General features: G+C 43.4%; 1 protein-coding gene across 3 annotated transcripts in view; it reads right to left on the bottom strand.

Annotated features, from left to right (window-relative positions):
- cabin1 (calcineurin binding protein 1) overlaps nt 1–27,939 on the bottom strand; it is a 412,002-nt gene that overhangs the window by 263,519 nt on the left and 120,544 nt on the right. For all 3 annotated transcript variants that reach the window (XM_059655154.1, XM_059655156.1, XM_059655155.1), the window contains exon 27: nt 10,634–11,397. In XM_059655154.1, the coding sequence (XP_059511137.1) occupies nt 10,634–11,397 (764 nt within the window). The remainder of the gene's footprint in view (nt 1–10,633; nt 11,398–27,939) is intronic.

Below are 27,939 nucleotides of genomic sequence, written 5' to 3'. Positions count from 1 at the left end.
GCCACAGATCTCTATGCCCAATCTGCCTGTGGATTTGGGCTGAAGCATATCAATATCATACATCAGCCTATTGAGTGGGTTGGACTCTCTCATTCTGTCCTCTTTGGTGGTTTATTGGTGAAACCAATGCATTCATTTCTTTAGTTCTGCTATTTGAAGACTGCTTCTGGTTTGGCATGATCTCTGTCACAGCTACTGAAAAGGCGGAGATCTAAAATAAAAACTGAAGATGCCAGTAATACTAAGCTGGCCCCACAGCATCAGTGGAGTGATAGCAAAACTGATGAAAGGTCACAGATCATAAACGTTAACTGTGTTTCGCCTCCCAGAAATATTGTATGATTTGTTGAGAATTTCCTATTTTTAACATTACTTTGCTCCCTCTGTGTTTTCCTCACCGTCAAAACACAATTTCCCTTTTGTAATCCACACATACCTTCCCAAATCATATTATGAATTTCCAAGTGTCGTATTACCACATCCCTAAAAATAGACTCTAGCATTTTCACCATTATTGATATTAGGCCAACAAAGGCAGACGGTTGAAATGGGCAGACACATAGTAGATGAAACTTAATGCACTGAACTGTGAAGTGAAACATTATCACTGCAAAATTTAAAAGAGCCAACAATAACAGAATGGCACAATTTTAAGAGAATACATGCATGTGAATCTTTGAAAGTGACAAGACATCAAAACAGGTTGGGAACACAGTTTAAAAAGAAGCAAACACATCCTTGACTTTACCGAGAATTAATGGAGAACAAAAGCAAGGAATTTATATTCAACCCTATATAAAAAGCTGTTTACATTTAGAGCAGTAAGGAAAACATATCATTCTCATGCGACAGATATGATGAATCTCTAAAGACAGTGCTGCCTGGAAGTAAAAGTAACCTGCACAAAAGAACAGAGAGTTTCTTTTATCTTTCAGCCTTCCACACTCTCCCATACCCCCTCGTGAAAACAATAAATTGTTTTCTGTAGCAGAAACATAGAAGATAGGAACAGGTGGTCATTTGGCCCTTTCAGTCTGCTTGGACACTCACCGTGATCCTGTCTGATCGACCAACTCAGTGGTCTAATCCTGATTTCGCTCCATAACCTTTGATCCCATTTGCCCCAAGTGCTATATCTAGCTGCCTCTTGAATACATTCAATGTCTTGGCATCAGCTACTTACTGTCGTAATGAATTCCACAGGCTCACGACTCTTTGGGTGAAGAAATGTGTTCTCATCTCCATCCTAAATCATCTACTCCGAAACCTCATACTGTGACTCCTAGTTCTGGACACACCCACTATCGGGAACATTCTCCCTGCACCTACTCTGTCCAGTCCTGTTAGAATTATACAAGTCTCTATGAGATCCCCTCTCATTTGTGTGAACTCCAGCAAAAACAATCCCAACCTAGTCAGTCATTCTCTCCACATACGTCAGACCTGCCATCCTTGGAATCGGCCTGGTAAACCTTTGCTGCACTCCCGAGAGCAACAGCATCCTTCCTCAGAAAAGGAGACCAATACTGCACATAATATTCTAGGCGTGGTCTCGCCAAGGCCCTGTACAACTGCAACAACGCATCTCTGCTCCTGTATTCAAAACCTTTCACAATGAAGGCCAATTATACCATTGTGTGGAGCTGGAGGAACACAGCAAGCCAGGCAGCATCAGAGAAGCAGGAAAGCTGACGTTTCAGGTCAGGACCCTTCTTCAAAAATGGGTGAGGGGGAAGGGAGCACTGAAATAAATAGAGGCGGGGTGGGGCTGGGGAAAATAGGTAGGATGGTGATAGGTGAGTGCAGGTAGGCAGTGGTCAGGATTGGTCAGTGGGGTGGTAGAAGCGGATAGGTGGGAAAGATGACGGACAGGTCAAGGAGGTGGGGATGCAAATACACGCTTACCTTCAGCAGCTGGTGCACAAAGCCCAGATCACGCTGCACACTCCCCTCGCCAATTTACAGCCATTCAAGTAGTAATCTATCTTCTTGTTTTTGCTTCCAAAAGTGAATAACCTCACAATTATCTGAATTATAGTGTATCCGCCATTGATTTACTCACTCACCCAATCTGTCGAGACCATGCTGAAGGATCTCCACGTTCTCACAGTCCGCCCTCCCACCCAACCTGGTATCATCTGCAAACTTGGAGATGTTACATTTTGTTCCCTTATCCAAATCATTAATATATATTGTAAACAACAAGTGTCGATCCCTGTGGCACCCCACTAGTTATTGCCTGCCAATTTGAAAAGGATCCATTAATTCCTACTCTGTTTCCTCTCTGCCAACCAGTTTCCTCTCCATCTCAAATTTCACCGAACCCTGTGCACTTTATTCTTTTCATTCATCTCTTTAATCATTCATCTCTTATACACAACTTTGTCAAATGTTTTCTGGAAGTCCAAATACACCACATCGACTGGCTCTCCCTTGTCAAGTCTACTAGTCACAACTTCATAAAATTCCGACAGATTTGTCAACCATGATTTCCCCTTCATAAATCCATGCTAACTTTGTGATCCTGCCACTAAACGCTCAGCTATAAAGTCCTTAATACCAGATTTGAGAATGTTTTCTCCTACCGATGGTCTCTACTACTTATTGGTCTGTGATTCCCTATCTTCTCTCTACCTCCCTTTTTGAATATTGGAGTAACATTAGCCACTCTCCAATCTGCAGGGACTGTTCCGCAGTCTAAAGAATCCTGGAAGATGACCACGAATGCATCCACTATTTCTACATCCACTTCCTCAAGTTCTCTGGGTTGTGGATTATCAGGGCGTAGGGATTTATCCACCTTCAAACCTATCAATTTTCCCAGCACAATTTCTTTACTAACATTGATCTCCCTCAATTCTTCCCTCACACTAAATCTTACATCCTCCAACGATTCTGTGTGTCCTCTTTTGTGAAGACAGTACTTAAGTATTCATTCAGTTGCTCAGCCATCTCTTTGTCCCGTACTATGCATTCCCTCATTCCTGTCTGCTGGAGACCTACAATCGTCTTCACCAATCTCTTTCTCTTCATGTATCTATAGAAACTCTTAGCATGAGTCTATATGTTCCCTGCAAGCTTACTTTCATACTCTATTTTCCCCTTCTTAATCAATCCTTTGGTCCTTCTTTGCTGAATTCTAAACTAATCCCAATCTTCAGATATATTTCTTTTCTTGGCCAACCTGTATGCTTCTTCCTTCGATCAGATATTATTTCTTATTTCCTGTGTAAGCTATGGATTGGCCCTCTTAACCATTTTGCTTTTCTGGCAGACAGGAATAAACAGTTGTTGCAGTTCCCCCATGTGTTCCTTGAATGTTTGCTGTTTCCTATCCAATGTCATCACTTTAAGTAACTCTCCCCTATCTACTAAGGCCAACTCACACCTCATATCTTCATAGTTTCCTTTATTAAGTTTAAGCACCCTTGTCTCCAAGTCAATGATCTCAATGCCTGTCTTGATAAAAATATTCTATCATGTTACATTCGCTCATCCCCAAGGGATCTCGCACAGCTCAGCTGGCAAGGATTCTCTTCTCATCTAAGATGGCCTGCTCTCTATCCACGTATTGGTCAAGAAAGCCATCTCATACACACTCCAGGAATTCCTCCTCTATGGCATTGTGAGTAATCTGATTTGCCCAGTCCATGTGCAGGTTAAAATCACCCATGATCACCAATATTCCCATATCACATGCATCTCTAACTTCCTGTCCAATGCAATTCTCAACATCACCACTGCAGTTTGGGGGTCTATATGTGACACCTACTAATGCTTTCTGCCCCTTGCTTTTTCTCAACTCTACCCATACAGACTCCACAGTAGCTCACACAATGTCCTTTCTCACTTTTGTATTAATTTACTCTTTAACCAACAATGCTGCACCGCCACCTTCTCCTTTATGTCTGCTCTTCCAAAATACTGAATACCCTGGCACATTCAGTTTCCACCCCAGGTCACCCTGCAGCCACATCCCTGTTTAAACAGATTTGAAGAGACTTGCAAAAAATGTACAGGTAACCGGAGACTTTTTTTTCCCTTAAAACAGTGCCAGTTATTGTGATATACGTGATGAGGCTCAGTGGGAGCTCTTGGCCCAAATTAGAAAGTTTTGTGTTATATTTATGCCAGAGACTCAAGCACCTGAAATTTAGGTTGTTACTCTAACACACTATCAAGGGAATACCATCTTTCAAATGAGCAATATCTTATCTCCTAAATTTGACAGAAAAGATCCCCTGTCACTATATCAAGGGGGGGGCAGGGGAGGGGAATTATTCCCAATGTCCCGGTCAATCATTAATAATTCAACCAACATTATTAATGTTGATGATCTGGTCATTAGCACGTTTGTGGAAGCTTACTGTACACACTTCTCAAACAAAACAGTGGCTACATGCTGCAAACAATACTTGTTTGGCCATTGCTAACTCTGAATCTGAAGGAATTTACTGTCACCATAGTCCCACTACTCCACAGGTCACATCAAATAAAGATACTTTAACATGATGACCAATTAATTACCTTATCCACATCAAACTTTAAATAACTTTATCAACCAGTTTTCTGAATAAATACTAGTATTGGGTTATGATCAAAACAAAAAGTTTATTCAATTAAGAACAATATTTGGCTAACATATGTAGTCAATAATATAAATAACTATCAATCCACAAACCTTTAAATATCCTTAAAACACACGCAAACATATTCTCTTCAGATGTTCCTTCAATCTCGCTTTCAAAAAGAACAAAGATATTCATCATGAACTCAACAAGAGATCTTTCTTTTCAAAATGAACGAGATCAGCTGGGCAGCTTGTTCTTAACATGCCTTCTTTGAACTGAACTAGATAAAATAAAAATCTCTCCAAGCCAGAAACAGCCCCATCCAGACCTACCTTGAGAAAGGTCATCTTTGAGAGGGCATAGGGAAGATTTACCAGAATGGTTCCAGGGATTATAGATTTTAGATACAAAGGTTAGGATACAGAAGTTGAGGTTGTCTCCTTAGAGCAAAGAAGATTACGGGGGGGGTGCGGGTTTAGAGAGCTCAGTAAAGATTATGGCAAGTGTAGTTAAGAAAGACAAAGAAAAGATGTGTTTATAAACTGATAGTACAGGTACTGGGGATGTTAGGAAGATGATTTTTAAGCAGTCAATGATAAATGACCTGGAACTCAATGCCTACAAAGTTTGTAAAAGCAGAGACAGATTGTTCTACAGACAGCTATAATGACTCTATGTACAAGTCTGGTAGAGGTCTATTAAATGGTAGCTTTAAAATTCAAAAGGAAATGGGTCACCACATTAAAGAAAGTGATTTACAGAGAGGTGTCCAGGGAATAGGACTAATCAAATATAATTGGTCAGCACAGAAATCTTGCCACAAATGGCCTCTGTCTGTTCTGTGTCATCAAATGTATCATCAAAAATTGAGAAGCAAAACAGATTAGAAATTTTAAAAAGCGACTATGAATAAGATGAATGGGAAAAAATGAAATGAGTAAGGGACAGGAGGACTCAGTGACAGATCACACCTGGATTCAAGGAATCCTGACACCAGTACGGAGGAATCCGGGAAGGGCACCAGTATAGAGGAATCTGGGAAGTGTAGAGTTTTCGGATTCTCGTCACTGAACTGTGCCAAGTCTAGTATTTTCACAAGTCTTACAACTATGGCAATAGAGAGGGCTTTTCTATCTACATAATGAAGGTGTGCATAGTGGCCTCACAGCACCAGGGACCCAGGTTCGATATCATCCTCAGGCAACTGCCTTTATGGAGTTCGCACATTCTCCCTGGGTACCGTGGTTTCCTACCACAGTCCAAAGATGAGGATTGGCCATGCTAAATTGCCTGTTGCGTTCAGGGATGTGCAGGTTAGATGGATTCACCTCGGACAATTCAGGGTTACAGATTTAGGGTGGGGGACGTAGCTCTGCGTGGGATGCTCTTTGGAAGGTCAATGTGGACTCGATGGGCCAAACAGCCTGCTTGCATACTGAAGGGTGTGTAGGATAAAGTGAGGGAAGACATGATACAAGAGAAAAATGGTAAGACAGTAATAAGAAAATGATAACCAGAGTGTGACAGCAAGGTACCGAGCATACCCTCAAGCTGATAGGGTTAGAGGCTGAAAAATAATAAAAAGACTGAATGAAAGGCAGTACATCAAAACGCACACAGCATTTGTAACAAGATAACTGAACTGACAGCACAAATAGAAGTGAACAGGTGTGATATAACTGTCATCACGGTGACATGGCTGCAGTATGATTAAGGCTCATAAGTGAATATACAGCGTAAAAGTACTCAACATTTAGGAAGGATATGCAAAAATAAAGAGTTGATGCAGCAGCACTAGTAATAAAGGATGAGATCAGAACATTAGTGGAAGACAACCTTAGATTTAACAAATCAAGATGCAAAATCAGTTTGGGTGCAGCTTAAAAATTAGGATGAGGTATAAACATTGGTACTCGCTATCTTTAGGCTGCCAAACATTGGAGTAATGTAGGGCATGGCATAAATCAAGAAATTAGCAGTCTTTTTTTGGGATTTACACAGGTTAATTGAAAGGGGAAGGACAAGTGGTACAATCTGAAAACATGTGAAGTTATCCACTTAAGAAAAATATAAATGGTAAATATTTCTTAAATGGTGAGATGTTGAGAAGCATTGATATCTACAATAACTTGTTTCCATTACATGTCACTCAAAACCATACTGTTGTGGGTAGAAAGCAATTTGGAAAGCAAATAGCTGTCCAGACAAGAAGATTTACGTACAAGAATGAAGTCATTTTGCAATTGTATAGAGCTCTGGCAATGCCATGCCTGGTGAGTTGTGTAAAGATTCGGTCTCCTTACCTAAGAAAGGATATATTTGCCACAGATGGAATGTAATAGAGGCTTCACCAGAATAATTGTTGGAATGTTGAGACTGTCCTCCAAGGAGAAATCAAGGACACTGTGTTGTCTTGCAAGTTTTGAAGGAGAGAGGGGAGACACACACAGACACACACTCTTAAGCATATTGAATACTTACAGGATTCAGCAGGGTAGGTGAAAGGGGGCATTTCCTTTGGTTGGTAAAGCTAGAACTAAGGGATGCATTACAAAATATGAGGCAGGCCCATTAGGACTAAGATGGGGAGCTACTTCTTTACTCAGAAGCTGGTGAATTTTAGGAAGTCTCCATCTCGGGAGGGTGCAGAGGCTCAGTCCATGGAGTATACTACAAGTCAAAGATCAACCAACTTCTAAATATTAGCTATATCAAGGGATCTGGGGATATTTCAGGAAAATAACGTTAAGGTAGAAATTCAGCCATGATCTAGTTGAATGGCTGAGCAAACTCAAGAGGACAAAAGGCTCAATGCTACTCCTATTTCCTGCAGTCCTACAAATTTAAAGATATATGAAGAGTTCAGAACAATTAGATCCTTTATATAAAAGAGTTGATTCTGATCTACTGGAAGCTTCTGTTCAAAAACAAGGAGAGTTTTGTAACTGCTATAGAAAGAGTATTAGATAGGGGCTGCAAGGCAATTCAACCAGAAATGATTTTGATATGGAATTGAAATTTACACCAGTGTAGATCAAGTGGAAAAGTGACTTTTGGGATTGGAAGGGGATTTACGCCGGACAGTGAATTGGAGGAATCCTCTGAATATGAAGAAATATATCAAACAAAACATTGAGAGTTTATGCAATGATATAGTGCAGAAAATTTGCAAAAGTGAAGGAAAATACTGTGAAGAGGTAACAATCTTCAAATGATATTCTACTGAATGCAGAAGTATTTCAAGGCGATATCTCTAATCTGTAAATACAAACTGTGACATTCACAGAAAGAAACACCGATCTCAAGGATCCTTTGCTGAAACAGAAAAAACACGGATGGGTGGAAAGATGAGCAGAAATGTGAAGGATCCCAATAAAAGGCAGAACTCAGCTGAATTTTTGTTTTCCAATATTTGTCATGCGATTGTGACAAAAACAAGGTCTTTAACTTTTTAAAATCTTCAGATAACCTTTTGTTAAAATAGCATCAACCACCTCTCTGTGTCTGAAATATCCTGAAGCATGTTTCAAACAATGAATTATTTTTGAATTCTGGTAACTGCTCTGCAGGGAAATAATTTGTGCACCAGATTGCAGAAACAGCAAATGTACCAAATGATGAGTGTGCTGTTTTTCATAGTGTCACTTGTGAGATCCCCGACAATGTAATGGGACTCTTTCAGAATTGCAACTAAGTGTTAGCATAGATTACGTGCTCAAGTCTAGCATGGGGCTAGAACATACAGCCTGTTAACTCAGGAGGTGAGAATACTACCAACTGAGCCAAGTTGACATCAATGCCAACTGAGCCAAGCATAAACTGGCAAAGTTAAAGAAAAAGGTGCAACACACAAGCACAGGCCTGAAGGAAAAGCAACAGAGTTAGCACAAAAGGTCAGAGGGTGGATAAGAATCGGCATGGATAAAAGGATATAAATTGATTACAAGCTAGAATTTAACTTTAATGCAGGCACAGTAAATACTGTTATGATATAGGAATCACAGTCCAATTCTGACAAAACACCACCTAGACTATTCTATTGAGATGCTGCGTTAAGTGAGGAAAACCTTTGTGGCAGTATCCAAATGCTCCTCAGCTTAACAGGAAAGTAACTGAATGAAAAGTTATCAGCTCAACAATATGACAAATTACTCATCGTCAGGGAACTCCCTCTGAAATCAGCAGAAACATAATTTAGAACTAGCTCAAATACACAAAAATCTGTAAAAACTAAGTAGCTTCTTCACTTAAGCCTCATTTACAATTTCTGAAAAACAAGTGCTACAATGGAAACTGGAAGACAGTCACCATGACAGTGGTGACATTATCACTGTTTCTGCAGCAAGGAGTGATTCAGGGGAAAATCCAAACTGAGCATCAACAAGCAGCCAAGTGCTGAATAACTGCTGCGAGACAGCACTAACAATGACACCTTCCATCACTTTCGTATATTTGAGAGAAGGCTGATGGAACAGCAATTGCCTGAATTAGATTTATCCTACATTTTATGGACATGCCACACAAGGGTAATTTTCTACATTCGCAGATACGTGCCAGAATTGTAGCTAAAGTGAAACACTTGGCTAAAGGCGTGACTAATTATGCAGCACAAGTTTTCAGTACAATAGCTAGATTCTTGTTGGGGCCCACGGCCTTTGCTACATTAACCATCTTTTGATAAAACTTAGACAGGACCAAACTGCCTCAAGACCAACACCCACGACAGTGAGACCCAAGGTGGGTCATCTACTCAGCATTCCTGACTTAAGCAGATTGCAAATGCTTCAGTCTTGACCTTTCACAATGACCCATTGGCCTTTACCCACTGACGATGGGTATATTTTTGAACCACCTCCTCCTCCCATTAGAATTCCAATTTCCACCTCTATACCCCAAATCGGCAGAATTTTGATCTTCTCCATTAATTGTGGAGTCACTCTGCTGTCTACGGTATGCTGCTTGCACTGTTTAGCAGGTGTGTGGTCTTGTGTCAAAACTTCACTATATTTGTACCCATTTATAGGAGCACCTGATGATGCTCTCTTACATTCCTCACTTAATCAGGGTTGGTCTCTATGGGATATACCAGAGTATGATGTTACAGATTGTAGTTAAATACAATTTTCGTGGTGCTGATGGTCCACTGCATCTCATGGATGTCTGAACATTTTGGTGTCACACCTCCAAGCACTGGGAATCAAAATCAAAACTATGTGCTAAAACCAAACTTTCAATCAGGCCTGTCTGGCAAACAGCATCAGTTCAGCAGCTGATTTCATGCTTTCATCAAAATAACCCCAGAATGTTTTATAACAAGCAGTGACAGAAACAGGAAAAAAAAATCAGGAGAATCTAGTGAGTGTGGATCACTCCAGTTGAAGACCAACAGGCTCAATGGTCTTTTCCTAGTGTGGCTGCATTTTTTTTTCGGGCTTTATTATGTGCACTTCTTTGCTCATAAACACTGAGCAGTAATCACTGCTCCCTCTGCTGGGCTGTTTCAATTTTAAGATCAACACCACAAATCTGGGTTAGTGATGCTCTCGCCCCTATTGAAATATTACATTGCTCAGTTTTGCTCGCCGAATCACTGACAAGACTGTGTTCCACTCCCCACAGAACCATGCTCTATTTATTCAAATCATCCCAAAAGGATTGATACCCTGAATTTAACCCCTTATCTCTGCCACAACTTTGATGCTTTGAAAAGGATGACAGCAATTTCTCCTGATAAAATAATTCAAAAGCAAAAGTGCTTGTTCTTTTCAAAATGTTGACTTTTGGAATTGGCATTGCTAAGACATGGATAGAATTTGCACACCATTAAAAATGAATATCTCAAATTATTCACTAACAATTCCAAAGGTGAAATTCCTCTCCCCATCCACAACCAAAATCAATGGTTTGCAATCTAATCCTTTTTCATGCTATCTTAATCTTTTCATCATCTACAACGTTTCCGTCAAAGCTGGTCACCTTAACTTTATTGTTATATAAACCGCTATTTATTAAAAAAAACTGAGTATGGTTTCCTAAAAGGAAGAAGAATGACAACTACATACCTTGTGTGTTTTACTGTATGTGTACAGATATGCCAGTCTATACAGACTTTTGTAGTGCTGAGGAAATCGACTGAGGCACAGATGCAATGCTCTAATACATTGCTCAGTCAGCACTCGCCGCTGCTCCCTCTCATCTCCTGGCAAGCTCTGAGGGAGATCTTCTAATCTGTAGGTGTCTTTCATCTCTCCTGAAGGATCAGCTGTTTTCTTTTTTGAGTCACACAGAGACAAGGTGGTGGCCCTGGTGGGAGTGACATTAGTAGTGCTAATGGTGGCAGTTTGACACTGCGACTCTGTGTGCAATTTTGCTCCTGCTTGTTCTGCCAATCTCAGGGCCAAAGCATCTATCCCTTCAGTGATCTCCACATTGCCTCCTCTGCAAAGTTCAGAACAGATGCGCCCCACTGAGTCCTCTTCCTCCAACTTCCGATAGTTCTCCCTGGACAGCGTAGCTGCTTCTGTGGGCACTCTGTGAGCTGTGCGCTCTGCCAATCTCAAAGCCAAAGCATCTATGGCTTCTGTGATCTCTACACTGCCTCCTTTACAACTCTCAGATGAAGCTCGAGCTACTAAATCCTCTTCCTCTGGTTTTCCATGGCTCTCCATGGACAACACAGTAGCTTCCACAGTTGAAGACGATGAGGGGCTTCCTTTCCCAGACTGAATCTTCCTGCTGCTGTCCTGTGAACTGGCTGCATCAGTGAAGACATCCTGGGTCGAGTTAGAATCAGAGAGTACCAAAATCACGCTGTCTTGACTTCTCTCTGAAAAATAAAACAGATTCAATGCCATGAGTGTCTGCAGAATTGACACATATAATGTATAGCACACTTAGTGATACAAGAACAGAAGACATGCAATGACTTCTCAATTAAGCCAAACAGTTAAGTCCATTTTTTGCTAAGTTATTCTGTAGACTGTAAACAACTGCTTATTACATAGCTTTTGTTTCTTCAGGGCTAGGTCTCCTGTTCTCATTGCTACAGTGGTCCCAAATAAGGTGAGGCAAAGTTCAATTCACTGGTACCCAATGTGCTGTAAACCTGTTGTATTCATAAAGATGATAAATATTGGCCAGGAGAACTCTGTTTCTTCTTTCAAATAGTGTCATGGGATCTTTTCTGTCCAAGTAACAGGACAGACAGGACTTCGGTTTAGTGTCTGATCAGAAAGACAGCACATCCAAGAGTACAGCACTGTCAGTGTTTCACTAGTGTCAGTTTAGACATGCTCAAGTATCTGGAACAGGACTTCAACTTTTTTCTCAAGACAAGAAACTGATCAAAGCAGGCCACTGGACAACAAGGAGCCACTCATTTCATTTTTAAAAGCACATCTGCCTGGACCTTCCCGCTCATGCTCCAACTTGCAGCAGCCAAGTCTTGGAAGGAGCTGTCACTGCTCCCCAGTTTAGGTTTGGGAGTAAAATTAGGTTCCCTTCCTGAAGGGTCCTATTCACGTGCGCCAAAGAGCATGATTTAGCAGGAAGCTGCAATATCACAGTGGGGGTGGTGTGGAAACTGACACCTTCATTTTAACAGCCCTCCCTGAAGCAGCAGGGTTAAGGGATTAACAACAAAAATCAGCATATTTCTTTGGGTTTGACAATAATCAGCTACTCTCAGCACTGAGCAATGAGGTGGAATAGAATAGAATAGAATATCCCACTGCTCATTTACTGAGAGGGTGAGAACGAATACCATTGGGTTCATCAAGCTAACTTACCTTCGATCAGTTTTGTAAACTTGCCATGTCATTTCTACAGAGTTCAATGTGGAATATGTGTAATGCAAATTAATGTCACCCATCTTGATGAAAATTGGGACCATTTTAGTCTGTTTCAAAGAAACAAAAATCTCTCTTTCAAAAAGTCTAATTCCTGTTTCCAGGCGATGGCTAGGCTCAATATTTGATATAAGCACACTTTTATAACAGCCCTCTGCTCTTTCTAACTACTATCGCATCTCCAATCATCTTCTCATCCTAAAAAAATTCTTGATCACGACATCATCTCCTAAATCCATCCTCATCTTGCCCACAATTCCATGTTTAAATCCCTTCAACCAGGTATCCGCCTCCACCGCTATTCTGTAACTGCTGCTATCAAATACACAAGTGACATCTTTTGTGACTGTGATGATGGTAAACTATCCTGCCTCATTTCATGCCTCCTGGCTTATTGGCAGCTTTCATTACGGCTAACCACAACATCCTCTTCCATCATCCTGCTGAGTAGAATTGTCCATTCTTGGTTCCATTTACTGTACAATCATAACAAAAAGAACACGTACAATTACTCCACTTTCCACCCCTGCACTACTAACTGTGGTGTCACCATTACAGGTCTATCACAGAATAATAGAGTCTTACACAACGGAAACAGATGCTTCGGTCCAACCACATTAACCATGTTCACAAACTAAACCAGTCCCACCTGTGCCAGTTCTCAGTCCCTATCCCTTCAAAGCTGCCACCACTTTCTCTGGCAGTTCATTGCACACACAACACACTCTGTAAAATGGTTGCTCCACATGTCCTATTTAATTTTTTTTCCCTCTCACCTTAAAAATTTGCCCCCTATTCATTGTATCTATACCCCTCACGATTTTATAAACACCAATAAAGTCACCTCTCAACCTCTTATACTTCAGTGAAAAACGTCCCAACCTATCCAGTCTATTTTTAGATCTCAAACTCTCCATTCCCAGCAACATCCTACTGTATCTCTTCTAAACCCGCTCCAGGTTAATAATACTCTTCTTATAACAAGGCAACCGGGACTGCACACGGTACTCCAGATGAGGCCTCACCAAAGTCCTGTACAACCTCAATGACTTCTCAAGTGCTATATTCATAAAGTCTGAGCAATGAAAGCATTGACCTCCCCTTACTTCACATCAACACACAGCCTTCAGTGACATAATCCAGCATCAGTTTCCACATGTTTAATCAGTGACATCTTTGCCTATGCCCCGACTGTCTCCAAAATTGTTAAGTTTGTTTGGCCAACATCCAGTATAGGTCCTCCATTTAAACAATGGGAAGATCAGAGCTCTCAACCTCAGATGAAACTGGTCAATATCTTTAGAGCAGCCATGCTTGCCTATCACACTTCAGCTCAGAGATAGATACCGAAACCCAGCCACAACTTGGAGGTGGCATTTGGGTTTGAGGCTATGTAGGAAGTTGGAACATTCTTCAATAGCAGAGTATTCCAGAAAGTAAAGTAAGGAAGAAAGAGTTTACACTATTACAGGACTTCACCATTACCTGATTATGCTTCACAATTATTTTTAAGGACAGCTGCCCTTGCGACACAAATAGAGCAGCTGATTCATATGCAGTAAGCTTCCACAAATAAAAAAAATGCATAACCTGACTATCAATAATGATAGTTAAGGAATAAATGCCTGCCAAAATATTGGGAAAGCTCCCCTCCTGTCCTTTAAAATACACCATTATCTTTGGTGACCTCTACAAACTCCTTTTCCTTCCATCCCCTAGCAATCTAAGATTGAGCCAGTTTCCAAACTTGGTGTTATAACTGCATCTTCCATTACCCCTCCAGTGAGGAAATACACACAATTTAGTATAACCACAGAATCATGCTAATTATACACATGCATCAACTGCATCAAGAATAATCAACTATAATCAATTAAGCCTATGACAATCCAGTTAATCAGCTTATTTTATATAACTCTAATGAAAAGCTGTGCATAAAACTCTTATGAAATGCTTCCATATGGAATTCAAACTCTGTTGACAACATGTCTCACCCCCAAACAGAAAGAGCAAAATACTCAAATTCCTACTTACATTACTTGGTGACCATATTGGGAGTAGGTTATCTCAGTTGGCTACACAGTTACCCTGTGGGTCAGAATAATACCTACAGAGTCAGTCTGAGCGAGCAGGCATAGACTAGGAACAAAGAGAAAATGCTAAAGAAACACAGCAGACCTGGCAGCATCTGAGGAGAGGAAGCAGAGTCAAAGACTCCAGAAGAGTCACTGGACTCAAAATGTGAATTCTGCCTTCTTCCCACAGATGCTGTCCGACCAGAGTTTCAGGTTTCCAGCATCCACAGTTTTTAGTCTTATTATAGAGGCAGACTTGTGACCTGCCTCCTCACTCTGTCCGAGAGTGAAACACAATGGCAAACCATGTTTAACAAAAGGAAAAAGCTCAGGATGAACGATCAGCAGACAATAAGCCTTCAGGATACAACATGATGGGAAGAGAACAGAATCACTTAGATGGCCATTAGACGGAGGCTGGGCACAGCTTCCCAACTTTTCAATTCTACCCCACTAGAAATAAAACTGAGTACTTGTCTTGTGGCCTTGCTAGCATTGAATATTTCTCATTTACCTGAACCATAAGAATACAGTCTCAATGAGGCAACTCATCTAACAGATGGCATTAGACAATGCAGCACTCATTCAATATTGCACAAAATGGCTGAAAAGATTATTCATCTTGAAGTAACTCCATAGAGGCCACTATCACATCAAGTCATGCGTTATTCACCCTTGGAGAGTCCTTGACACTGATCCAGCTCCCACAGAGCCAGCTCTCAGAGTAAACAGGTTGTCTGATGCTCTTGTTCCCACCTGTCAGCCAAGGCTCCGTGAATGGATCAGATTAACAGCCTCATTCAGGGATCACACATTCTATGAGGTCTTAGATAATAAAATGTGAGGCTGGATGAACACAGCAGGCCAAGCAGCATCTCAGGAGCACAAAAGCTGACGTTTCGGGCCTAGACCCTTCATCAGAGAGGGGGATGGGGAGAGGGAACTGGAATAAATAGGGAGAGAGGGGGAGGCGGACCGAAGATGGAGAGTAAAGAAGATAGATGGAGAGAGTATAGGTGGGGAGGTAGGGAGGGGATAGGTCAGTCCAGGGAAGACGGACAGGTCAAGGAGGTGGGATGAGGTTAGTAGGTAGATGGGGGTGCGGCTTGGGGTGGGAGGAAGGGATGGGTGAGAGGAAGAACAGGTTAGGGAGGCAGAGACAGGTTGGACTGGTTTTGGGATGCAGTGGGGGGGGGGGGGGGGGGGAGAAGAGCTGGGCTGGTTGTGTGGTGCAGTGGGGGGAGGGGACGAACTGGGCTGGTTTAGGGATGCAGTTGGGGAAGGGGAGATTTTGAAACTGGTGAAGTCCATATTGATACCATTAGGCTGCAGGGTTCCCAGGCGGAATATGAGTTGCTGTTCCTGCAACCTTCGGGTGGCATCATTGTGGCACTGCAGGAGGCCCATGATGGACATGTCATCTAGAGAATGGGAGGGGGAGTGGAAATGGTTTGCAACTGGGAGGTGCAGTTGTTTGTTGCGAACTGAGCGGATGTGTTCTGCAAAGCGGTCTCCAAGCCTCCGCTTGGTTTTCCCAATGTAGAGGAAGCCACACCGGGTACAATGGATGCAGTATACCACATTGGCAGATGTGCAGGTGAACCTCTGCTTAATGTGGAATGTCATCTTGGGGCCTGGGATAGGGGTGAGGGAGGTGGTGTGGGGGCAAGTGTAGCATTTCCTGCGGTTGCAGGGGAAGGTGCCGGGTGTGGTGGGGTTGGAGGGCAGTGTGGAGCGAACAAGGGAGTCACGGAGAGATTGGTCTCTCCGGAAAATGGACAGGGGTGGGGATGGAAAAATGTCTTGGGTGGTGGGGTCGGATTGTAAATGGCGGAAGTGTCGGAGGATGATGCGTTGTATCCGGAGGTTGGTAGGGTGGTGTGTGAGAACGAGGGGGATCCTCTTTGGGCGGTTGTGACGGGGGCGGGGTGTGAGGGATGTGTTGCGGGAAATACGGGAGACGCGGTCAAGTGCGTTCTCGATCACTGTGGGGGGAAAGTTGCGGTCCTTGAAGAAATTGGACATCTGGGATGTGCGGGAGTGGAACCACCCCACCAACCTCCGGATACAACGCATCATCCTCCGACACTTCCGCCATTTACAATCCGACCCCACCACCCAAGACATTTTTCCATCCCCACCCCTGTCCATTTTCCGGAGAGACCACTCTCTCCGTGACGCCCTTGTTCGCTCCACACTGCCCTCCAACCCCACCACACCCGGCACCTTCCCCTGCAACCGCAGGAAATGCTACACTTGCCCCCACACCTCCTCCCTCACCCCTATCCCAGGCCCCAAGATGACATTCCACATTAAGCAGAGGTTCACCTGCACATCTGCCAATGTGGTATACTGCATCCACTGTACCCGGTGTGGCTTCCTCTACATTGGGGAAACCAAGCGGAGGCTTGGAGACCGCTTTGCAGAACACCTCCGCTCAGTTCGCAACAAACAACTGCACCTCCCAGTCGCAAACCATTTCCACTCCCCCTCCCATTCTTTAGATGACATGTCCATCATGGGCCTCCTGCACTGCCATAATGATGCCACCCGAAGGTTGCAGGAACAGCAACTCATATTCCGCCTGGGAACCCTGCAGCCTAATGGTATCAATGTGGACTTCACCAGTTTCAAAATCTCCCCTTCCCCAACTGCATCCCTAAACCAGCCCAGTTCGTCCCCTCCCCCCACTGCACCACACAACCAACCCAGCTCTTCCCCCCCCCAACCCACTGCATCCCAAAACCAGTCCAACCTGTCTCTGCCTCCCTAACTGGTTCTTCCTCTCACCCATCCCTTCCTCCCACCCCAAGCCGCACCCCCATCTACCGACTAACCTCATCCCACCTCCTTGACCTGTCCCTCTTCCCTGGACTGACCTATCCCCTCCCTTCCTCCCCACCTATCTTCTTTACTCTCCATCTTCGGTCCACCTCCCCCTCTCTCCCTATTTGTTCCAGTTCCCTCTCCCCATCCCCCTATCTGATGAAGGGTCTAGGCCCGAAACGTCAGCTTTTGTGCTCCTGAGATGCTGCTTGGCCTGCTGTGTTCATCCAGCCTCACATTTTATTATCTTGGAATTCTCCAGCATCTGCAGTTCCCATTATCTCTGATTCTATGAGGTCTACTTCACTGGCCTTGTTGGAATCACTACATTCCTCCATCTCCAAGTCTGAGGACACAGGCTGATTCGTTTTTTTGTAGCTCCTCCTGGAGCACCAGGTCAGGTTTCTGATACAGGCAGCATGTAATGCACAAGACTTCAACTCTTGTGCCCAGAGGATCTCGGAAGAAATTTACTCCCTTCTTCAGGCTGCAAAGACTTTGAGGTGGCAACATCCACCATCTCAGATCTTAGATTCAGGAGGTATCTTCAAAGCTTGACAGACAGTGAGAACCTACTGGTTCTGGAATGGTCAGAAGCGGTCACATTGTGCTTTCATACTGTTTGCGAGTTTCATGTGATCCACATGCTTGTTCAGTACCGTCGTACCTACCTGAGCTTTGTCGGTCACTGGAGCTGACCTTCCATCAACCATGCCTCGTACCCATGCAAGGCCATTCCCATGTTTCCTACACTAAACTTTGTCCCCTGAAATAAACTGTCTGTCTTGCTTAGTGGACTTTTGCGTCTGGCATTGGCGTTCCTGATGCCATTTCATCATTTCCCCCAGGTCCAGAAAGATCAGATTTAACCTGGTGCGGAGTCTTCTCCCCGTTAACAACTCTGCTGGAGCCATCCCTGTAGTTGCATGAGAATTGGTCCTATAATCAAATAAGAACCGGGACAGTTTGGTATCGAGTGAAGTTGGAGGCTGTTTCTTCAAGCTTGCCTTCAAATTTGGACTGCTGTTTCTGCCAGTCCATTGGATGATGGATTGTATAGCATTGCTCTTACCTGTTGAATACCATTTGACTTTAGGAAATACTCAAATTACCTGCTGCTAAACGATAGCCCATTATCTGTGACCAATACTTCCAGAAGTCCATATATTGCAAGAGATGTGCACAGTTCTTTTTTTTTAAAATCATCGTCACCAAAGACTGACCTCTATCTATCTCCAGCTATTTTGAATGGGTGCCCACAATGAGGAAGAACACGGAGCCTATGAAAGGACCTGCACATTCAATGTATAACCGACTTGGGGGAGCTGCTGAAAATAATTTGTGTCTCTGGTGGCACTCTGGGCACTGCCCCACCAACGCAGCTATGTCGGCATCCAATCCTGGCCACCAGACATAACTTCTCACCAACATCTTCATTTTGGAAACCCCTGGATGACCCTGGTTGAGTTAAGCCAGTATATGGCAGCAACTGTTGCTCGGGACACTCATTCCTGCTCCCCATAATAATATGCCTTCCTCTACTGTGATTTGGTCTCTCCAGGTTCAAAACAATTTCAGTTCTGGTTGTGTTGGGCTTAGGCTTTCCCCATCACCACCAGCTGTTTCAGGTTGGCCAGGACTGAATCTTTTTGCGTCCAAAGTCAGATGTTGTCAGCTGGGAAGTGCGTCCGGAAGATTTAAAACCATTACAAACTCTTCCAGTGGTGGACCCACCGGTGGTGGACCTGAGAGCAGGAGGCAGGTCAATGTATCTCCATTAGCTACTTGGGCTCCTGGATGGTGTTCCAACTTGTAATTATCTACAGTTAGTATCACACACCACTGCTGAATTCGACCTGAAACTATGCGTGGCACTACATTTTTTAAGTAGACTTAGCAGAGTTTTGTGGTTCATTGTTATTACATTTTACATCCGTAAAGGCACTGGTGGAGCTTCCTGACTCCAAACATGATCACCAAACCTTTCTTCTCGATCTGGGTGTATTTACACTTGCATTAGCCAAAGGCCTGGATACATACGGCGTTGGGCGTTCCTCTCCATTGGGCCACCTATGAGCTAATGCTACCCCGATACCGTACGTGGAAGCATTGCATATCAACACTAGATCTCGCTTGGGATCACAGTGCGCCAACACGTTACAGGATGATAACTGTTTATTCACTTCCCTGAAAGCTACAGCCTGGCAACACGACCATTTGCAAGGCTGACCCTTTTTCAAGAGTTGATGCAAAAGATGTCAGGATGGAGGGCAGGTTATGCATGAACTTAACCCGAATAATTCAACAGCCCAATGAAAGAACTAAGCTCCAGTACAGACATGGGAGCAACGGCAGCTTTGATCGCCCTCATTATCTTCCAACTGGTGTAACCAGGACTTGTCAACTCTGTAGCCCAAGGAGGTCACTTGGGGGGCCTGGAACATACATTTTTCCCTTCTAAGGAGTACATGTGCCTAGGAGAACCATCTAAGGATGATGTCCAAGTTCTTTAAGTGTCTTTATTGGTTTTCCCTGCCATTAGCTCGTCATTTAGATGAACAGCAACCTAGGGTAGACACTGTACAGTGTCATTCAACATCAACTGAAAAATCGCACAAGCTGATGACACCTCAAATGGCAGTCTCACATACTGGTAAAAACCTTTGTGGGTATTAACTGTAGCATACATCTGGGAATCCTCATCTAATTCAATTGCAGCTTCATGAAGGACAGACCCCTGCCAGCTTTATGTATAAATCCACAGGGATGGGGTGTGAGGGATGAGTTGCAGGAAATGCGAGAGACAAGGTCGAGGGCATTCTTGACCACTGTGGAGGAGAAGTTGTGGTCCTTGAAAAACAAGGACAAGGACATCTGGGATGTCCGGGAGAGGAATGCCTCATATCGGGAGCAGATGTGGCAGGGAGATGGGGGATGGGGAATGGGGATGTTGCAGGGGGATGGGGAAAGACATCCCACTCCACCAACCTCCGGATCAAACTCATCATCCTCCAGTATTTATGCCACCTGCAATCTGACCCCACCCAAGACATTTTTCCCTCCCCACCCTGCCTGCCCTCCAGAGGGACCACTCTCTCCGTGACTCCCTCGTACACTCCACACTCCCCACCAGCCCCACCACCCCCGGCACTTTTCCCTGCAACCACAGAAAGTGCTACACCTGCCCCTACACCTCCCCCCTCACTCCCATCTCCCATACCAGACCCTGAGAAGGCCTTGCCCATCAAGCAGATGTTCTCCTGCACATTTACCAATATGCCATACTGTATCCACTATTCCCAATTTGGCCTCCTCAACATTGGGGAAACCAAGCGGAGCCTTGGAAACCGCTTTGTGGAATATCTACGCTTGGTTCACGACAAACGACTGCACCTCCCAGTCGTGAGCCATTTCAATTACCCCTCCCACTCCTAGGACCACATCCTGGGCCTCCTCCAATGCCACAACGATGCCACCCAACGGTTGCAGGAACAGCATCTTCTAATACCATTGGGCTGCAGGGTTCACAAGCGCATCAATGTGAACTTCACAAGCTTCAATCTCCCCTCCCCCAACCGCATCCCAAAACCAGCCCAGTTCGTCACTGCCTCCCTAAACTATCTGGCCTTCCTCCCACCTATCCCCTCCTCCCACCTCAAGCCCCACACCTATCTCCTACCTACTAACCTCATACCTTGACCTGTCCATCTTCCCTGGACTGACCTATCTCCTCCCTACCTACACTCACCTTTACTGGCTCCATCCCCACCTTTTTGACCTGTGTCTCTCCTCTCCACTTATCTTCTCCTTTATCCATCTTCCATCCACCTCCCCCTCTTAAGAAGCAGTTTTTATGGGGGGAACATTATTATGCAGATTTTTATTAGGAGAATGCCAATTCAAAAGGTAAAGGATTGCTTTATTTTACATAGACAGCAGCTAATGATGTGTTACCTATGATGAATACAAACAATTTAGAGCCAACGTAAGAACTAAATCATTAAGCCGGAAGGAAATATAATTTGATCTTGTACTGACCAACCAAAACAAATGTCTGCAAGTAAAAAAGATGTGGTAATGAGTCTGCAGAAGTCACTGATACAGCTAAAGCTGGAGACTGCATACAATTGTTTGGTTTGCCATAGAAAAAACATATTGAAGACAATAATGAAAAATGCAGCTAAACTATTACAGAGCATAATACATTTGACCAATTCAGATAGGTCATTTACTTGGGAAGAGAGAAATTGCAGAGAAGACATCATTCAATATTCTTAAAGTACTAGACAAGAAATCTTTGAAAATCTGCTCACAAACATTAAAACAGGGGTCTAGTCATCGTTATATCCTTATCTAAGGAAGAAAATACGGACATTGGAGGCAGTACAAAGAGGGTTCACTCAGCTGATCCTGGCTATCGAGCAACTGTCTTATGAAGAGGGGTTGAGTAGGTTGGACTTGTACTCGTTGGAGTTTAAAACAAAAAGAAAGAGTCGACCTGATTGAAACGTAGAAGATTCTTTGGGGAGGTGCTTCCTCTTGTGGGAGAGAGCAGGACCAGATGGCAAATTGGAGAGAGTGGTCCTTCCGGAAGGCAGACAGAGTGGGGATTGCACATTTAAGTCCTGGAATGAGAAGGAATTGCTACTCTCAAAAGGTTGTGAATCTGTGGACTTCTTTATCACAGAAGGCTGTCGAGGCTGGGTTGTTGAGAATATTCAAGGTTAATGTGGATTTTTAATTAGTAAGGAATTAAGGATTAAAGGGGAAAAGGCAGGAAAACGGAATTGAGGATTATTAGATCAGCCATGATCTCACCGAACAGCAAAGCAGACTGGATGGGCTGAGTGACCTACTACTTCTGGTCTTGAAGAAAGTACACAGAACTTTGATCCAACAATGCCAAGTGGTTATGATTGTGTGAAGTGCACTGTTCTGTGAAGTAGTTTAGTAACAATTAAGAGGGCTTAGGAAAGTTATTTGAGAGTACAAATGAAGAGTATTGCGGAGTCACAAACGGTGCTCAACACTGTGCAAACATTGGTGAACATTCCAGATTCTGACCTTACGATGGAGGAAAGGTCCAATATTACAGATAGAAGGTTTGAATGCAAGACTGCAAGTGCATATAAGAACTAAGAGCAGGAGTAGGCCATCTGGCCCCTCGAGCCTGCTCCTCTATTTAAAAATGAGATCAGTGCTGATCTTTTTGAGACTCAGCTCCACTTACCTGCCCACTCCATAATCCTTAATTCCTTTACTGGTCAAAAATTTATCTAGCCTTGCCTTAAAAACATTCAACGAGGTAGCTTCAACCACTTCACTGGGCAGAGAATTCCACAGATTCACAACCCTTTGGGTGAAGAAGTTCCTCCTGGCTTCAGTCCTACATCTGCTTCCCTTCATTTTGAGGTGATGCCCTCTAGTCCCAGTTTCACCTGCTAGCGGAAACAACCTCTCTGCCTCCACCTCATCTATTCCCTTCATAATCTTATAAATTTCTATAAGATCTCCCCTCATTCTTATGAATTTCAATGAGCATAATCCCAGTCTACTCAGTCTTTCCTCATAATCCAACCCTCTCAACTCTGAAATCAACCGAGTGAATCTCGTCTGCACCCCCTCCAGTGCTAGTATATCTCTTCTCAAGTAAGGAGACCAAAACTGCACACCGCACCCTAGGTGTGGCCTCACCAGGACCCTATACAACTGCAGCATAGCCTCTGTTTTTAAACTCCATCCCTTTAGCAATAGCAGACAAAATTCCATTTGCCTTTTTAATTACCTGCTGCACCTGCAATCTTACTTTTAGCAATTCATGCACAAGGACACCCAAGTCTCTCTGCACAACAGTGTGCTGCGATTTTTCACCATTTAAAACAGTCCATTTTACTGTTATTCCGACCAAAATGGATGACCTCACACTTATCAGCATTGTACTCCATCTATCAGACCTTTGCCCACTCACTTAGACTATCTATAATCCTTCTGCAGACTTTGCGTCTTCTGCACACTTTGCTCTACCAGTCACCTTAGTGTCATCTGCAAATTTTGACACACCACTCTTAGTCCCCAACTCCAAATCATTTATGTAAATTGTAAACAATTGCAGTCCCAACACATCCCTGAAGCACACCAGTAGCCACTGAACGCCAACCAGAAAAACATCCATTTACACCTAATCTTGGCTTTCTATTGGTCAACCAATCCTCTACCCTGCATTGGCATACACACATGGTACACTGCATCCACTGTACCTGTTGTGGCTTCCTCTACATTGGAGAAACCAAGCGGAGGCTTGGGGACCACTTTGCAGAACACCTCCGCTTGGTTCACAATAAACAACTGCACCTCCCAGTCACAAACCATTTCAACTCCCCATCCCATTCCTCAGGCGACATGTCCATCCTGGGCCTCCTGCAGTGCACAACAGTGCTACCCGAAGGTTGCAGGAACAGCAACTCATATTCCGCTTGGGAACCCTGCAGCCCAATGGTATCAATGTGGACTTCACAAGCTTTAAAATCTCCTCTGCCCCTATGCATCCCAAAACCAGACCAGCCCATCTCCGCCTCCCTAACCTGTTCTTCCTCCCACCTATCCCCTCCTCCCACCTCAAGCCACACCCCCATTTCCTTCCTATTAACCTCATCCCGCCCCCTTGACCTGTCCGTCGTCCCTGGACTGACCTATCTCCTCCCTACTTCCCCATCTACACTCACCTTTACTGGCTCCATCCCCACTTCTTTGACTTGTCTGTCACCTCTCCACCTATCTTTTCCTCTATCCATCTTCAATCCACCTCTCCCATTCTCCCTGATTAGTTCAGAACCCCCTTCCCAATGAAGGGTCTTGGCCCAAAGCATCAGCTTTCCTGCTCTTGGATTGCTGTTTGTCCTGCTGTGTTCATCCAGCTCTACACTTTGTTATGTCGGATTCTCCAGCATCTGCAGTTCCTATTATCTCTGACACAATCCTCTATCCATGCCAATACATTACCTGCAATACTGTGCAACTTTGTCTTATGTAGCAGCCTTTGGTGTGGCACTTTGCCAAATGCCTTCTGGAAATCCAGATACACCACATCCACAGGTTCCCCATTGTCCACCGTGCAAGTAATGTCCTCAAAGAACTCTACCAAATTAGTGAAACATGACCCACCCTTCATGAACCCATGCTGAGTACTCCCAATGGGACAATTTATATCCCGATGACTTGCTATTCAGTATCTCTTTCATCAAATGAGGGGGTAGGTCTTGGATATGCCAGCTTTTTCATAGAATCATAGAATCTCCATAGGGAGGAAACAGGCTCTTTGGCCCAACGAGTCCACACTGACCCACCATCATTGGCATTGACAAAAAACCAAACAACTCATCAGCAGCTGGGGTCTGTGCAAATTGTGCCACTTGTGAAGGCAGGCCTCATATGGCTGGGGTGACCGATTCCTTTCTAGTCAATGAAATGGAATTACGATCCTGCTGTTGAGCTTGGAATACATTTTAAAATGATGGAAAAAGTCAGTCAACAGCACTTCACTGAGGCAGAATATTTTACAAACCCAGTATGATCAGTTCATCCACTCTAGAAGTGGACATTAAACTGTTGCAAGGGAAGTTCATCTATTTTAGACAGGCACATCGACCTAATAAAGCTTTAACTATAGTTTTTTTCATTCTATTGGTGTTGATCTCATTAACAGCAAGGATCAAGACAAGGTTAAAGAGTCTGCTAGAGAACTGCAAGATACATAATGAGATTTGACAGATTTGAAGAATTCTACTCTGGAAATGGAATGAGCATTACTGGGTCATCTTTAATTACAGCGATATCTAAACTGCTCAGTTTCATTTACATGGAGATCACTTATTATTTTCTTGAGAGGGATTATACCATTAGGGAAAGTGATATTCAGGGTTTTTGATTGAATGTGTTGTTGGGTTTCGTGAACACTACAATCAGAGTGTACAATGCCAGGGTGTATTGAATTGCAAGACAGCATCAGATCACATTTTAATAATACATTTCTAAACATGGGTCAGAAATCACATGATACCAGGTTATCGTCCAACAGGTTTATTTGAAAACACAAGCTTTCAGACTCTTACTCCTTCTTCAGGTGTTAGTGAGAGAGGTAGTATCTGACAGAATTTATAAGTAAAAGTTCGAAGGGTCACAGCACTGACTTCAAAAGGAATTCAGGGATTTACATATAGGTATTACTCAATTAAAACCTAAGTAATTAAAGATTTAACAGCATCTTAGGTTTGTTTAGTACATCAGCAGTGGTGTGATTCACTGGAAAGGACATCGCAGAATCTTACTATTTGCTGTTTATGATACGATACTTCTAAATTAAGTCTACCATACAGCTTTGATTTTCTTTCCTTTTGTACAATAAACTTGCAGTCTATCGTTAAAAGAACATTGTCAACTTCTGGTTAATATGTAGTGACTGATCACCATGATAGCCAAACTGCAAAAATAAAACTTATGTTCCATCACGTCAGGTTTTGCTTTGGAATCCAGCTGGTCCACTATTACTATCAACTGAGATCACAACAAAGTGGAGGCTCTTGGTGGAATAGGAAGTTCAAAGGGATTGGTGAATCTTTAAAGAAAGAAGTACATAGAGGTACTAAAGATAAAACACAACTGTAGTTGTGAAGTATATTAAAGCCATTTTGAAAGGCCAAAGAATGTAAGTGTTGCTCAGACTTTTCAAAGAATCATAGTATCCCTAGAGTGCAGAAAGAGGCCATTTGGCCCATCGAGTCTGCACCAATCCCCTAAAGAGCGTCTTACTCAGACTCAGCTCTCCATTCTTATCCCGTGGCTACCATGGGCAATTTAGCATGAGCAACCCATCTAAACTGCACATCTTTGGACTGTAGGAGGAGACCCGAGCACCTGGTGCATACAGACACACAGAACACGCAAATTCCACACATTCAATCACCCAAGACATGTATTGAACACGGGTCCCTGGCACAGTAAGGCAGCAGTGCTAACCAATCAGCCAAAGTGCCCCTCCTTTTCTCTGAGTAGAAGTAATGGAGGCTGAACTGAGCAAATAAATTGAAGGTAGGAATAAAAACAAGGTCTCAAAAGGATAGGATTGTTTGAGTAATTACCCAAAACTTAAAATGAAAAAGGAGAGAAACCTGAAATTGATACTAGCTAAAATTCAACCAGAAGTGAAAAATAAATCTAGAAATGAGAGAAAAAGAAAATAGAGCAAAATGTGAAGGAGAAGAGAATGAAAACCGAACTGGAAATACCAAAACCTTGATTACAAAGTGAGTAGAAAGATAAGGAAAGAGTAACAGAATTAAAAAGAATGATCAAAGAGAGAACACTCAGCAATATGACATGGGAAAAGAAATGCTCCGAGTAAAGGAAGAAAGGCGTACCAGTTAAAAGGATCGTTTTAATTCCAATGAGGAATTTAATCAAACTAAAAATTTGTGTAGTATCTAAACATAGAGGATGGAATAGAAAGACATTTAACTTCATTTGAAAGGTAGATGCAAACATGAAGTGGTCAAATACTTAATACTGATGGACCTTAATACTGTAGAGAGTTTTGACAGGAATAGCTGTGAATTTTGAAGCTAGTTTACCTGAAGATTAATCTGCAGTCTATGAAACTGTTAAAAGAGCAATACTCTATACTGATGAGCATGCCCCTGAAGCCTATCAATTAAAATGCAGGACTATTAAAACTGAACCCAATCCAAAATTCGTAGAATTTGCTAGAGAAAAAGAAATGTTATGGAAATCAGTGGTTTGGATCACTGATGTTAACAGAAAAAACACTGAACATGAGAGAAGTCACGAGCATAGAGAAATTCTAAAATAACACACAGATAACCCAAGATAACAAGGTGTAGAACTGGATGAACACAGCAGGCCAAGCAGCATCAGAGGAGCAGGAAGGCAGACGTTTCAGGGCTAGACCATCAGCCATCCTGCTCGGCCTGCTGTGTTCATCCAGCTCTTACGCCTTGTTATCGCGGATTGTCCATCATCTGCAGTTCCTACTCTCTCTAACACAGATAATCCAGACAACTCTTTACTTTTAGAGATAATGGGAACTGCAGATGCTGGAGATTCCAAGATAATAAAATGTGAGGCTGGATGAACACAGCAGGCCAAGCAGCATCTCAGGAGCACAAAAGCTGACGTTTCGGGCCTAGACCCTTCATCAGAGAGGGGGATGGGGGGAGGGAACTGGAATAAATAGGGAGAGAGGGGGAGGCGGACCGAAGATGGAGAGTAAAGAAGATAGGTGGAGAGGGTGTAGGTGGGGAGGTAGGGAGGGGATAGGTCAGTCCAGGGAAGACGGACAGGTCAAGGAGGTGGGATGAGGTTAGTAGGTAGATGGGGGTGCGGCTTGGGGTGGGAGGAAGGGATGGGTGAGAGGAAGAACCGGTTAGGGAGGCAGAGACAGGTTGGACTGGTTTTGGGATGCAGTGGGTGGGGGGGAAGAGCTGGGCTGGTTGTATGGTGCAGTGGGGGGAGGGGATGAACTGGGCTGGTTTAGGAATGCAGTGGGGGAAGGGGAGATTTTGAAACTGGTGAAGTCCACATTGATACCATAAGGCTGCAGGGTTCCCA

Source organism: Stegostoma tigrinum, chromosome 26 (genome assembly GCF_030684315.1).
Source record: "Stegostoma tigrinum isolate sSteTig4 chromosome 26, sSteTig4.hap1, whole genome shotgun sequence".
In the NCBI taxonomy this organism is placed as follows: domain Eukaryota; kingdom Metazoa; phylum Chordata; class Chondrichthyes; order Orectolobiformes; family Stegostomatidae; genus Stegostoma; species Stegostoma tigrinum.
The sequence above is the reverse complement of the archived record's forward strand: the minus strand, read 5'-3'. Positions and strand labels throughout refer to the sequence as shown.